Here is a 13,565-nt window from a genome sequence, read left to right on the forward strand (position 1 = left end):
ACACACACACACACACACACACACACACACACACACACACACACACACACACACACACACAGTGCGAGATCAGCTGATTTGCCTGCTGCAGCCGCGGTCTGTTTTATGCTCTCGCTGATAAAAATGATGTTTTGCGTTTCTGTAGAGAGATGCAAATCAGACAACTGCTGCTGCTACACATGGAAGTAAACACACCGGCACATACACACACGTTCAAGACACACGCCAAGGGACAACAGTTGAACATTAGGATTGTAGTGTGCTGAAAAGATAGAGGTTAAAGGTCCCATGGCATGAAAATTTCACTTTATGAGGTTTTTTAACACTAATATGAGTCCCCCCAGCCTGCCTATGGTCCCCCAGTGGCTAGAAATGGTGATAGGTGTAAACCGAGCCCTGGGTATCCTGCTCTGCCTTTGAGAAAATGAAAGCTCAGATGAGCTGTTCTGGAATCTTCTCCTTATGAGGTCATAAGGAGCAAGGTTACCTCCCCTTTCTCTGCTTTGCCCGCCCAGAGAATTTGGCCAACCCATGAGAGAGAGAGACATCATGGCTTTCAAACGAGCAAAGTGGCAGTTAGTTAAGGCCACACCCCCACCCTCCACCTTGCCCCTCCTTCTCTCCTCCTCAATAGCTACAGACACAGAAATGTCATGTTCTGAGGAAAGCTCATTGTGGGACTGGCTCTAGTGGCTGTAATTCTGCACCAAGGCTGAATTTCGGGAAAGAGACTTCAGATCCAGTATTAGGGGACCACTAAGGTCTATAAAAAAGAGACTTCAGATACAGTATTAGGGGACCACTAAGGTCTATATAAAAGAGACTTCAGATCCAGTATTAGGGGACCACTAAGGTCTATATAAAAGAGACTTCAGATACAGTATTAGGGGACCACTAAGGCCTATATAAAAGAGACTTCAGATACAGTATTAGGGGACCACTAAGGCCTATATAAAAGAGACTTCAGATACAGTATTAGGGGACCACTAAGGTCTATATAAAAGCATCCAAAAAGCACCATGTCATCGGACCTTTAAGTAAGCTCTTAACTTTCCCCCATTCAGAAAAACACATTGGCTAACCGTTTGCAAATTGACTCTTTCCATGTGCAAATGTCCTACTGCACGGTTAACTGCAATAAATATAGCTTTAACATCTGAAAGGGTCAGTTTCCTTTTTATGTTACTTTACCTTAGTTATGATAAAAAAATGAATGAAGTACTTGATTTATGGGATTTATTTATCTGAGGCTCGGTCTGACACGGTCATTTACATGGCTTATTTCTCAGGCCATCTACAGCTTTCTCCCAAAGAGACTCACATGTTTGTTGTAGTAATTTCAGGCTAGTGTCATGGCTTTTTCATAGTTAGTTATTAGATGTACCTATGACATCATAGGAATCAATTGGGGACTGAAGCAGGCCTTATTTTGACCTTTTTGTTTTTAACCAAAACCTTAATGTAACTTTAGGTAATTTTCACTGCAATTTACCCTAACCTAAAATGATTTGTTGTCACATTAAAGTTGAAGTTCTGTTACGAATGAGTATCAAGTCAAGTGAAACAGTTGAGAGAATAAATCAAAAATAGATGTCCTGTTCTTTCTGTTTTGAGCATGGAGGGGGAGTAAAAGCAGGAGCAAGGACAACCGACAGACTTCAGACGCAGACATATAGGACAACTAAAACTTTCAGGGCACACCAGAGAAAGCAAACACTGTGCAGTACTTTCATCTTCACAATTCTTTGTTTGATGTAGGGCTCCGGCAGGCAGCTGCCTCCAGCCCCTTCAAGAATGTATGTTGCTGCGATCTCAAACACTCAAATTCAGCCAGTTTTTGCAGTATTTGTTAAATTGTGCTATATCATTAATATCTGCAAACGTAATTACAAATAGGCAACACATTGCCAATCCCATCGCATAAAATATGGACGCTTAGTCAGGTGCCTTTGGCGTTGTTATTGACGCTGAAAGTATCCTTTTATTGTCATATCTAAACGCACTTGGTCGGGACTATTGGCGTCATTTTTGACACCATTAGGTTAAGGAAAAGGTCGTGGGTGGGCTTACGTTTCCATGACACACGGGACAAGAACGGGACGGTTGGGTTTAGTAAAAGAAGAACGGGATGGTTGGGTTTAGTAAAAGAAGAACGGGATGGTTGGGTTTAGTAAAAGAAGAACGGGACGGTTGGGTTTAGTAAAAGAAGAACGGACGTTTAGTAAAAGAAGAACGGGACAGTTGGGTTTATTAAAAGAAGAACGGGACGGTTGGGTTTAGTAAAAGAAGAACAGGACGGTTGGGTTTAGTAAAAGAAGAACGGGACGGTTGGGTTTAGTAAAAGAAGAACAGGACGGTTGGGTTTAGTAAAAGAAGAACGGGACGTTTAGTAAAAGAAGAACGGGACGTTTATTAAAAGAAGAGCAGGACGGTTGGGTTTAGTAAAAGAAGAACGGGACAGTTGGGTTTAGGAAAAGAAGAAGGGGACGGTTGGTTTTAGGAAAAGAAGAACGGGACGGTTGGGTTTAGTAAAAGAAGAACGGGACAGTTGGGTTTAAGGAAAAGAAGAAGGGGACGGTTGGGTTTAAGAAAAGAAGAACGGGACGGTTGGGTTTAGTAAAAGAAGAACGGGACAGTTGGTTTTAGGAAAAGAAGAACGGGACGGTTGGGTTTAGTAAAAGAAGAACAGGGCGGTTGGGTTTAGTAAAAGAAGAACGGGACGGTTGGGTTTAGTAAAAGAAGAACAGGGCGGTTGGGTTTAGTAAAAGAAGAACGGGACAGTTGGGTTTAGGAAAAGAAGAACGGGACGGTTGGGTTTAGTAAAAGAAGAACGGGACGGTTGGGTTTAGTAAAAGAAGAACGGGACGGTTGGTTTTAGGAAAAGAAGAAGGGGACGGTTGGGTTTAGTAAAAGAAGATCAGGACGGTTGGGTTTAGTAAAGGAAGAACGGGACGGTTAGTTTTAGGAAAAGAAGAATGGGACGGTTGGGTTTAGGAAAAGAAGAATGGGACGGTTGGTTTTAGGAAAAGAAGAATGGGACGGTTGGGTTTAGGAAAAGAAGAATGGGACGGTTGGGTTTAGGAAAAGAAGAATGGGACGGTTGGTTTTAGGAAAAGAAGAATGGGACGGTTGGGTTTAGGAAAAGAAGAATGGGACGGTTGGTTTTAGGAAAAGAAGAATGGGACGGTTGGGTTTAGGAAAAGAAGAATGGGACGGTTGGTATCAGGAAAAGAAGAAAGTGACGGGTTTAGGAAACGTGACACGCAGGACACGATCCCCGGTCTCCTGGGTGAAAGTCCTGTGTTGTTTGACCCATCCACCCCCCCAACCACCCCTCCCTATGCAGATTTTCAGGCTTTCATTCTACTCTCTACCGCTGCTCTCCCAGTTGCGTTCTACACACACGCTGAAGGGCGCTTTTTACGTCGTATCTGACACTGACAGCCACTGCCCAAACGTCGGTATTTTACGACTTCGGAGTGAGAACCGGTTGAAGTAGGGGACTTTCTTTTCACAGAGGCTGGCTTTCCACCTACCTTAATTCAGGGCAACAATGATCCTGCATCTGCACAGTATTTTACAATATGTTGCTGTGCTCCATACATTCAGCTGGTCGTCAGTAGCAAGACATGCAGACCTGTAATTACATTGAGCTAATATGTCCCACAAAGACCCTTTGCATTGTCAGTCGCACTAGTTTCACTTGATTCCAGTGCAGGCTTCCCCGCCCCCGATAACCTACGAATTCCTCACATTGTTTGGTAGTGTAAATAATGCAGAATTAGGCAGATCTTGTGTCTACTTACTCAACAGTGAAGTGACTGGAGGCTGATGGGTATTTAATTAAAACTCTTATTTGTTAATGAATGAATGAATGAATGAATCAAACCTTTAATTAACCCATAGGAGCCATTCCTAATTAAGTGGACTGGATAAGAACTTTTGAGTTCTTTCAAGCGTCAGGTGTGTGCGTGTGTGTGTGTGTGTGTGTGTGTGTGTCCTGGGTCTTGTGACTGCTCTGTAAAGTAGGTCTCCTTGTCCTCTCTGAAAGACTGTGAAGACACTGAAACTCTAATGTTAACTGAACCAAACGATGGAGTTTTGACGTCAATGAAACCGACTGAAAGTCCGAGCTGTAACTCTTCTTTCAGGACTTTCATCACTGTAATCCTAATAGTTAATAGCTGTGACTAAGAGTGATAGTGTAAGTCGCCTTGGTTCTCTTTTATGTCAACCAAGTTTGCCTCTTGTTATGAGATTGTAGTTGACTCTGGGAGTTCTTAACTAGCACTGTGAAAGACTGAACTATGCTATAGTAGTGTATAGTCAGAGCTGCAGTAGTATAGTATTATTTCTTGCTGTCTAACATCCGCTGAAGTACACTGTGTGAAAAATGGGACACTGCAGGGAAACGGAGCTGCTGGAAGAACTCTATCTAGGCTGTGTGTGTGTATGTGTGTGTGTGTGTGTGTGTGTGTGTGTGTATGATACAGAAAGAGAGACAGAAGATCATAAACTGCAACATATACGTAAGAGTGAACCAGTTAAAAGTTGTAGAGGAGATTCATCTCATGTCTTCCGTTTACAAAAATGTTTTCTTTCGGTTTCTTCCCCTCATGGTGCAGGGCAGAAGAGCAATAACAAACCCTTGGGGGGGGGGAACCATAATCATCAGACCATCATTGCCAACGGATACTGCATGTGAGCAAATAGGCACTGAATGAGTCACAACCCAACAATGTCTTGTTATTTACAACTATGCTAGAGAGCTGTGGCACTGCAGGCTAATGGGCAGGATTCTCTATAACAATTGAGATGGATGAGAAAATGCATTAGGACATCTGGGTTCATTAGACTAGTGAGAAGCAAGAGTGAGTGTCCATCACACGCACAGTGCTTATCTATGAATGCATGGAGTGGTGGGTTAGAGAAGTAACCGTTTGACCAGAAGCTCACTAGTTTGATCTCCAGGTCAGCAAGATAAATCCGGGTGGAGGAAAAAAGTGAGTACAATATTTACTGAGGGAAGTATCGGGTTGATTAGCACTACTTCTCCCTCATTGAAATTAAAGGCAAGAATGTTTATGCAACATGCACGCTATGCCCAGGGAAAAAAGATGTTATCCACGTCTACCTCAAGCAACTCTAATCTTATGAAGCACTTCACATCAACACATGCTAACACGACACTTGTTGTTAAAGATGTTATAGAACGTAATCGCGTTATAGAACATAAAAAATAACGTCACAGTTACTTTGCTGATTAACTAATTACTTTTACAATGTGGTAACTTGAGTTACTAACTCAATTACCTTTTGGGAGAAGTAATTTGTAACTAACTAATTACTTTTTTAAAGTAAGATGACCAACACTGCAAGTAACTACGTGGATGTGTAAACATGTAAAAGGTCCTGTAAGCAGTTAGAATCACTACTGTTTTGGACAATTCCGCCATTGCACTAAATTATCACCATATCTGTGACGCCTCACAAAAGGGATAACTGTGCCAAAAAGTAGATTTTCCCTGTGCACACGTCAACATTAAAGTTTCTGAAAATCTTTGGCATGGCAGGATTTTTCCAATAGATCTTTTTTCAGTGAAGCAGTTTGCGTGTGAATGACAGGCCGACGCGTAGAAGCGAGGACGAGGCCTGAGACTCACATTCCCTCTGTCTCCTTGAGACACACACACACACACACACAACCACACACACACAACCACACACAGTGTTGGAACCTGAGTCCCTGCTCTCCACAATGGGCAAAGTAGCCCTCCACAATAATTAACTCTGACTTCTGTTCCAGAGCACTGAAGTGTGTAAGCGAGGGAGGGGAGAGAAACTCAACTACTATGTCTGAGAAAGACAAGGATGTGTGTGTATAGGCTCCTCCTCCACCTACCTCATTTGCTCTCTGTCTCTCCCTCTCTCTCTCTCTCTGTCTCTGTCTCCCTCTCTGTGGTGGATGTCAGCAGTGTGGACTTGAAGCTTGTGGTGTACACACACTCTCCCAGTCAATCCGTCTGTTTAACAAATTGGTCGACCAGTTGGTGGTGGAGTCAGACAGCTAATGAGAAGTGTGTGAGTGTAGGATGTGTGTGTGAGGGAGGATGAAGCGAGGCTGGCGTTGCTGTGGATGGATCCTCACCCGCTGCTGCTGCTGCTGCTACAACGGCACAGGTGGGACTAGATGCGGAGAAACACACTGTTTGTGATACTCAGCGTGAAAACTGTGTGTGTTGGCATGTGTGTACACTGTTTGTGTGTGTGTGTTGCATGCTTTAAAAGTTAGGAAGTTTGTATTGAGTATGTGTGCTGAGGAATGAAGCAGATAACAGGTTTCTGGCTGTCAGCATTCTCCACACTTAGCTTTGAGAGGGGTGTGTGTGTGCGTATTACCGTGCGTGTGTGTCACACTGAATAAAGGAGGGGTAGACAAAAGGGGTTTCTCATTTATCATGTGTTCTGGGGCCACTGGCAACTCATTTGAATTGAAAATGAATTGTGAAACAGGAAGTTAGTGTCACACAGACAGACGGAGATAGGAAAGGGCGAGAGAGAGGGAGAGAGAGACATATTGAGAAGAGGACAGTTTGTCTCTTTGTCTCTGTTGAGAATCAGATGTTGTATTGTGCAATCGGTTTTCCTGCAGCTTAGTCAAGGCGTGTGTGTGTGTGTGTGTGTGTGTGTGTGTGTTTTTATGGGTTTGTTTGGGTGTGCAGCAAGTTGTGACCGAGCCTTTGGCCAGCATCAAAGGATTTACCCTTACCGCACCGGAGTTGTAGTAATCTTTCCGAATTTCCCAATAACGGTCTGTCCCTACAAACAGACAGCCTCAGTGGTTTCTACTGTGTTTCATTCAGAGCTGCTGGCACGTTCTCTGACTGAACCGGTTTGTCGCCAGGTTACATTCAGACATCTGATGACTAACAAACTGACTGACTGACTGACTGACTGACTGACAATATCAGACCATCCTTCTTGCCTTAGTTGCAGATCAATGGATCTGTATTAATGATCTTTATTGCTAAGGATACCAGTTTAATGAATTTAAAAAAAAAACAGGCTTTTCTGACTGCGACTGTTAATTTGAGTACATGTCTGTGGTTTGTGTTGTTAGTTGTGCTTTCCTAATGATCAACCTCTTGGTTGTGTGGCTGACTTTCCCCTCCAGATTGGCCCTCAAGTTGGTCATTTGTTGTTGGATATTGTTTGGTTTTTAGTCATTTTGGTCATTTTAAAAAGTCACTGTCAAATATTGTTTAGGTTAGGGGATTTTTAGAAAAATGGTACCTACCAGAAAGTCATTATGTGCCGCAGGCTTGAATTAGTTCAATTAATAACGTGGACATTTTTGTGACCAGTTATATAGCTTACTTATTACCACAGACACTGATACTAATACAGTCCATTAAGGATTGGTCCTCATAGCAGGCCGCTGCCATCCAAACAGGGTGATAGGAAACGTAAACACGGCAAATAAGCTGGTGTTTTTCTGCTATGCTAAAGGCTACCCCAAGCAAAGCAGCTCTCCAAACTGTATTCATGCTTCCTCGACTATAAACGGGACTACTCTTTTACACAATTCTGTTCCTATATGCACTGTATGAAGACGGATGACGGTGATGGTCTCCCATCTAATAGTTTAACCTCGAATTACCTGTAGCCCTGAGCCTTTGGCAACAGTAAACAGAACTTTCAACAAAGGAACATGAACTGCACACTCTCTCTCTGAAATGACCTGTGGTTGGCCAAAGTCTCCCGTGATGACTAGATTTACTAAAGCCTGAATACAGAGTCAAGGTAGAGAATACAGAAGTCTAGTTTTCTCTCACTGCTTGAATTACAATATGCTGAAAGATTATTATGTGCAGGTTAGCATACAGCTATGCCTAGCTATCGTTAATGGGGGACTACCATTTTTTCTTTTTCTTCAACCTGGACCCTGTTTTCCTATGTTTTTGTGTCTAAGTGACTGATGGGAACAAGTATTAAGCATTTAGTATTAAGCAAGATCGCTGCAGTCAGCAGTGGCGAAACAAGCTGCAATGTAAGTTAGTAGGGCAATTGTCCCCCTTGTATTTTTTGTAGAAGTGTCTGACAACATTATGGAAAGGATCCCTTCAGAGATGGACCTTTAAAACCTCTTTGAGACTTTTCTGTTTAACCAGAAATGGCTCTGAAGTCACTAGCGCTAAACCCACCAGACTCCATTTTAAAAAAGCAATACTTTTAGCGTGTATAGAGCCAACGTATTTTCACATGTAAATCGGTAAACTGTTTATATTTCAACCAAAATTAGAGTTGTGATGGATGGAAAAGTGTAAACACGACACAAAACGGCTTTCCATAGTTTTAGTTTGTTTGTCGACTTTGAATGAAGTGTATTTTACTATGCTAAAATTACTGTTTATTTACATGGAGTCTGGTGGGTTTAACAAAAGCAATTTCACGGATGTTTTTATGTTTAAAAAAAACGATCTTACTCGATCTTAACTAAAGGTCGACCTCCTTAGAAATCCTTTCCATAATGTTGTCAGACACTTAGAATATTAATCTGAGCCTGTCAGCGGCAAAACGAGCCCTTTTGTGAAGGCAAATACAAGCTGGACAATTTCCCTACTAACTTACATTGTAGCTTGTTTAGCCGCTGCCGACTGCAGCGATCTTGCTTAATACTGGACCAATGGCAAAGATTGTTTTTCCCATCAGTCACTTAGACACAAAAACATAGGAAAGTTGGGTCCAGGTTGAAAAAAACAGTAGTTACCCTTTAACTCAGTTCCTGTGTGTGGGCAGACAGTGGACGTTGGCCCCAGAGCATCTGAGCTTCATGCTGTACAGACTGGAGTTCATCTCTGTGTGTGTTCGGGTGAAATGTGCCCTTGCTTTCGGTTCTGTATTTCTAAAAATGTCAGCGTATTCCCTCAATAACCCAGCCTGTCTTGGCAGTGTTAAACACTTTTTATAAACGTCACATCATTGCTTTAGCATTGAATTATTCAATATCTTACAATTAAATAGGTTTTTTGCATGCATCTCCATGTGTATGAACTGTACAAACTGTTCCAAATTATATTTTTCGGTCAAGACTCAGTGCTGCCTTCAGTCATTTACTTATGTTATTGTTGATATTGCATGTTTTTCCTGACACACACACACACACACACAACACACAACCACACACCCACACACACACCACACCACACACACACACACACACACACACACACACACACACACACACACAGAGGCACTTTCTCACTCACTCACACAGTGGCCAGAGTGATTAACTGTGGTGTAAAGTGATCCTACGTCCGTCCATTACCCATTAAACCTAAAGATGGGCAGGAAACTACTCTGACCCTGAGAGAGAGAGAGAGAGACAGAGAGAGACAGAGAGACAGTCTCAGAGATAATGGACAGAGACCGCATTAGATGTCTTCGCTCCACTGCTTCACACTCACTTTTAAATTAGGACCAAGGCTCTTATACTTCTCACTATTACAGATGTCTGGTCAGTGGGGTGGCAGTATTAGCAGCAGTGGAGTAAGAGAACTGTTGTGATTTCCCAACAACTAGACTTAAGTTTTACTTATATTTGACAGGGTTTTTCTGTGTTGTATGCAGCTCAAAACAAAGGGAAACGAGTATATGGAAGGAAGGTTAGCAGCTTTTCTGCCTTTCCTTTTGTTACTTATCTTCATTTCCCTCCAGAAATGACTAAGTAGTCTTAATTTCTACATTTGCAAAACTTTTTTATTTGGCACTAGACTGTCAGTTAGCCTATCTGTGACGTCTTTCAGTTCTGCTGGAAGTGCTGCTCCAGCGCTGGGAGGACTGGAAGTGATTCTGTTTGTGCTCGTTGAGAAAAAGGTGGACCCTCCTCCACTGCTAGTATCATTTCTAGTCCTAATGCTGTTTCAAGGAATATGGCCCAATCCAGTGGCTCAGTGCAGGACTGAATCAAATACAATGTGACAGAGTGGGAGAGCGAGAATAATTGAGGAGATTGTAGAGACGGAGCAAGATACTGAAGTCTTCTCAAGTGAGAGATGAAATGTGTCCGTACGAATGCATATGTGTTTTGCTACCATGTAACGGGCCCGTTATGTAACCTCCTGCTATTGTAAAGTTTCCCCACTTCTGCTGCTTTGACTCATTTGAAGTTCCTTTTTTTATCTCTATAGCTTCCTTAGATAAGGGACTGTGTGTGTGTGTGTGTGTGTGTGTGTGTGTGTGTGTGTGTGTGTGTGTGTGTGTGTGTGTGTGTGCTTGTTCCTAACTTTGTAAAAAAAAAAAAAGAAAACGTATAAATACATAGTTTTAAATTTACTAAATTGTTGTTATTATTAAACAAATAATTAAATAAATAAATTTGTGCACCAGCAACATGGTACAAAATATAAAAAAATGAACAGGAATTACAATTCAAGTGTAAACCTTGCAAATGCTGCAACAAATTGGTCAACACCTAAACGGGAATTAAAATGCCAGTGTATAATGTGTATATAGTATATCAACCTAGAATTACTATAGTCAGTATCGGTGCGTCTCAGTCATTAAAGTAGTGCCCTAGTGATACGCTCAGTAAATATGTTTGAGTAGTTAGTCCGGTTGTCTGTGTTGTCAAATATGTAAGGGACAGGAGAGTGAGAGAGGTATGGCAGGAATGTCATCTTCCCCGATTACTGTATCGCTTCCTGTCATTGACACACACACACACACACACACACACACACACACACACACACACACACACACACACACACACACACACACACACACACACACACACACACACAAAAGCCTGATGGGAGGAGAGCATGCGGGTTCTTGGAAAGATGACTACAATGTACTGTATATACAAATGCTGTTCTACTTCTTTTATTCTCTGCCTTCTTGCAGCATTACATTACATTCTTTGTAATGTGTTTTAATCTTGCACGCATTTCTCTGATTTTGAGTCCTATCCATCTAGTGAGCATGGATAGTTGGTGGTTAGACTATTTTAGTCCCTTACCTGGACTCTTTTGTGTGAATTTAAATACTCTCTTGTCAATAGAGCCATTCATACACTGTGTGTGTGTGTGTGTGTGTGTGTGTGTGTGTGTGTGTGTGTGTGTGTGTGTGTGTTTGTTTGTGTGTGTGTGTGTTTGTTTTGTGTGTGTGTGTGTGTGTGTGTGTGTGTGTGATTACAAAATGAAACGGAGTGTGTGAGAGCGGGAGCAAGACAACTCTGTTCTGTTGCATTTCAGAGCTCCTGGTTTAGTATCTACAGACGTGTGTGTTTTAAAGAATAGTGAGTGATGGGGATTTTAACAGTAGACAGTCTGTCTTTCTGTCGGCTGCCGAACAAAAGCTTCCCTGTTTGGTCCCACCTGACTCTGGCCGTCAGTGTGACTCTGCTGTACTCTGTAGTACATGCAATATTCCGTGTTTCCCACACGTAGTAACGCTGCAACACTCCCCAACTATCACTTCTTAAATGAACATTGAAAAAAAATAAGCTTTGGACCTCGGTAAATGATGACCACTGACAAACTGTGTGTATAGTTTCTGTGCTGTGCGTAGCTTTGAAAGTTTGAAATGTTTGTGTGAGAGACACATTTGTGACTGTAGCATTATGTCAGAAAATGGTTGCGTTGGTGTGGGTGTGATTTTTACCGGGAACAAGATAGAAGATGTACAAACCTGGTGGTTCGGATTTTGTACTTGTCGACACACTTGTCTTGTGTCGGGTGACACTGTAATTTATGTGGCATCCACAACACCTCGAGACTTCCAGTCACAAAGACGGGCATGTATGGGTTTTGTCACCTTTTGTTTAACTAGTGTAAAAAGAATAAAGTCCCCTTGTTCCTGGGGCTGTTGGGCCCTCTTCCTTTTCTAAGATCATGAGTGTATCTGCGGTCATCTAGTTTGTTTGATGACATAATATAGAGGAATGTGTTGTGGGCCATTAAGTACCAATCGCATACTTTACAACGGTTTACCCAAAAGCCATAACTGCACCTAATGCTACTTGAGTATTAAGGTCGAATCACACAGGGAATGATTTTTTGGTTTGTGCGTCTTTCTTTTTTCACAATCTTCTCACGTTTTTTTAAATACATTTTTAATAGTGACATTGAGAAGCTCTTTTATATTTATTTCTTTATTCACCTGTTTTGCACTTCAATTTCGTCCGTACAATCACAAGACTGGTGTATTTTATTCCATCTTTTCGGTTACTGAGGTTTCACCAACTGAACCCATCACTCCCTCCGCTGAGGAAGGCTGCGAGATGTGGTTGAAAGCTTCAGAAACGCCAAGCAACGGACCGTGTGTGTGTGTGTGTGTGTGTGTGTGTGTGTGTGTGTGTGTGTGTGTGTGTGTGTGTGTGTGTGTGTGTGTGTGTGTGTGTGTGTGTGTGTGTGTGTGTGTGTGTGTGTGTGTGTGTAGTATTTTTTTCTTGGTCATGCTGACCAGCTCATTGTGTGGCGTGGTCCATATACAGCTGTTCCTGGTTGTCGTGGTGACTGGTCAGCTCCCAGCAGCTGACGGCAGCACACTGTGGTCCTGCAGCGTCCTTTTTCTTAAAAGTTAAAGCGGTGATGTCTTATCAGTCAGCTGTGTGTGTGGGTGGATGGGTGTGTGTCTGTCTGTGTGTGTGTGTGTGTCTCTGTGTGTCTCTCTCTGTGTATCTGTGTGTCGGTGTGTGTGTATGTCTCTGTGTGTCTCTGTTTGTGTTTTATCTCTATAGCTTCCTTAGATAAGGGTGTGTGTGTGTGTGTGTGTGTGTGTGTGTGTCTCGCATGTCTTATAAAGTCTTCTCACTTACAGTTTGGTCGACATAAAGTCCTGTGTGTCTGGGTGTGGGTGTCTGTGTCTGTCTCTGTGTGTGTCTCTGTGTCTGTGTGTCTGTCTCTGTGTGTGTCTCTGTGTCTGTGTGTCTCTCTCTGTGTGTGTCTCTGTGTGTGTCTGTGTGCGCGTGATCTCGAGGCTGTAATGAGTTTCTGTCGTCAGCCAGCTGTCAAGGCCACTCAGTGCCTGACATTGGTTCTGCTGAAAGCACACGCGCAGGTGAACAAATGACCTATGACATGTTTTCCTCTCTTAAGAACGCATGACCGCATTTTCTCAAGAGCACTTCAGGGAGTAACCGCTGTCCTCATCACCATGTGACGTACTTCACCACATTATACAGAACAGACAGGCTACTCTGCTGGACACCTGTCATTCTGCTGCTTGTAATCACTATTTAAGCCAGTGTGTTCTTGGGTTGGATATTTAGACCGACAGATAAGGGAAAATGTTAAAATTGAGTCAATGTGTTTTTTAGAAGAGAGTCATCAGGGACCTGTCAACACCAAACTTGGCGAGTTTCGGCAGGCAGAAATGAGGAAAAAAAATAAAATCGAGACAGAGGCACCTTTAGTAGCACTGGGTGACCTCGGCTGCTGTTTTATCTCTGCCACGCTGCTGACACAGACGGGTAACAACTAAAACAACAGCTCCCACTAATACGGACACATTTACCCGCAGTGCTGCACGCTGTGAAGGGAAGAGGTGTGGGGACAAGG

The 13,565-nt window shown here is 42.7% G+C and overlaps 1 protein-coding gene across 6 annotated transcripts in view; it reads left to right on the forward strand.

Annotated features, from left to right (window-relative positions):
• Window positions 1-13,565, forward strand: part of kalrna (kalirin RhoGEF kinase a) — a 189,886-nt gene that overhangs the window by 134,996 nt on the left and 41,325 nt on the right. Inside the window, exon 1 of one of the 6 annotated variants that reach the window (XM_039818012.1) lies at window positions 5,910-6,180. The exons of the other annotated variants lie outside the window; for them this stretch is intronic. Within the exon in view, the coding sequence (XP_039673946.1) occupies window positions 6,111-6,180 (70 nt within the window). The 5' untranslated portion in view covers window positions 5,910-6,110. Of the gene's footprint in view, window positions 1-5,909; window positions 6,181-13,565 lie in introns of those variants that run through there. 6 annotated transcript variants of the gene reach the window in all.

This window comes from Perca fluviatilis, chromosome 12 (assembly GCF_010015445.1).
Source record: "Perca fluviatilis chromosome 12, GENO_Pfluv_1.0, whole genome shotgun sequence".
NCBI classification, from domain to species: domain Eukaryota; kingdom Metazoa; phylum Chordata; class Actinopteri; order Perciformes; family Percidae; genus Perca; species Perca fluviatilis.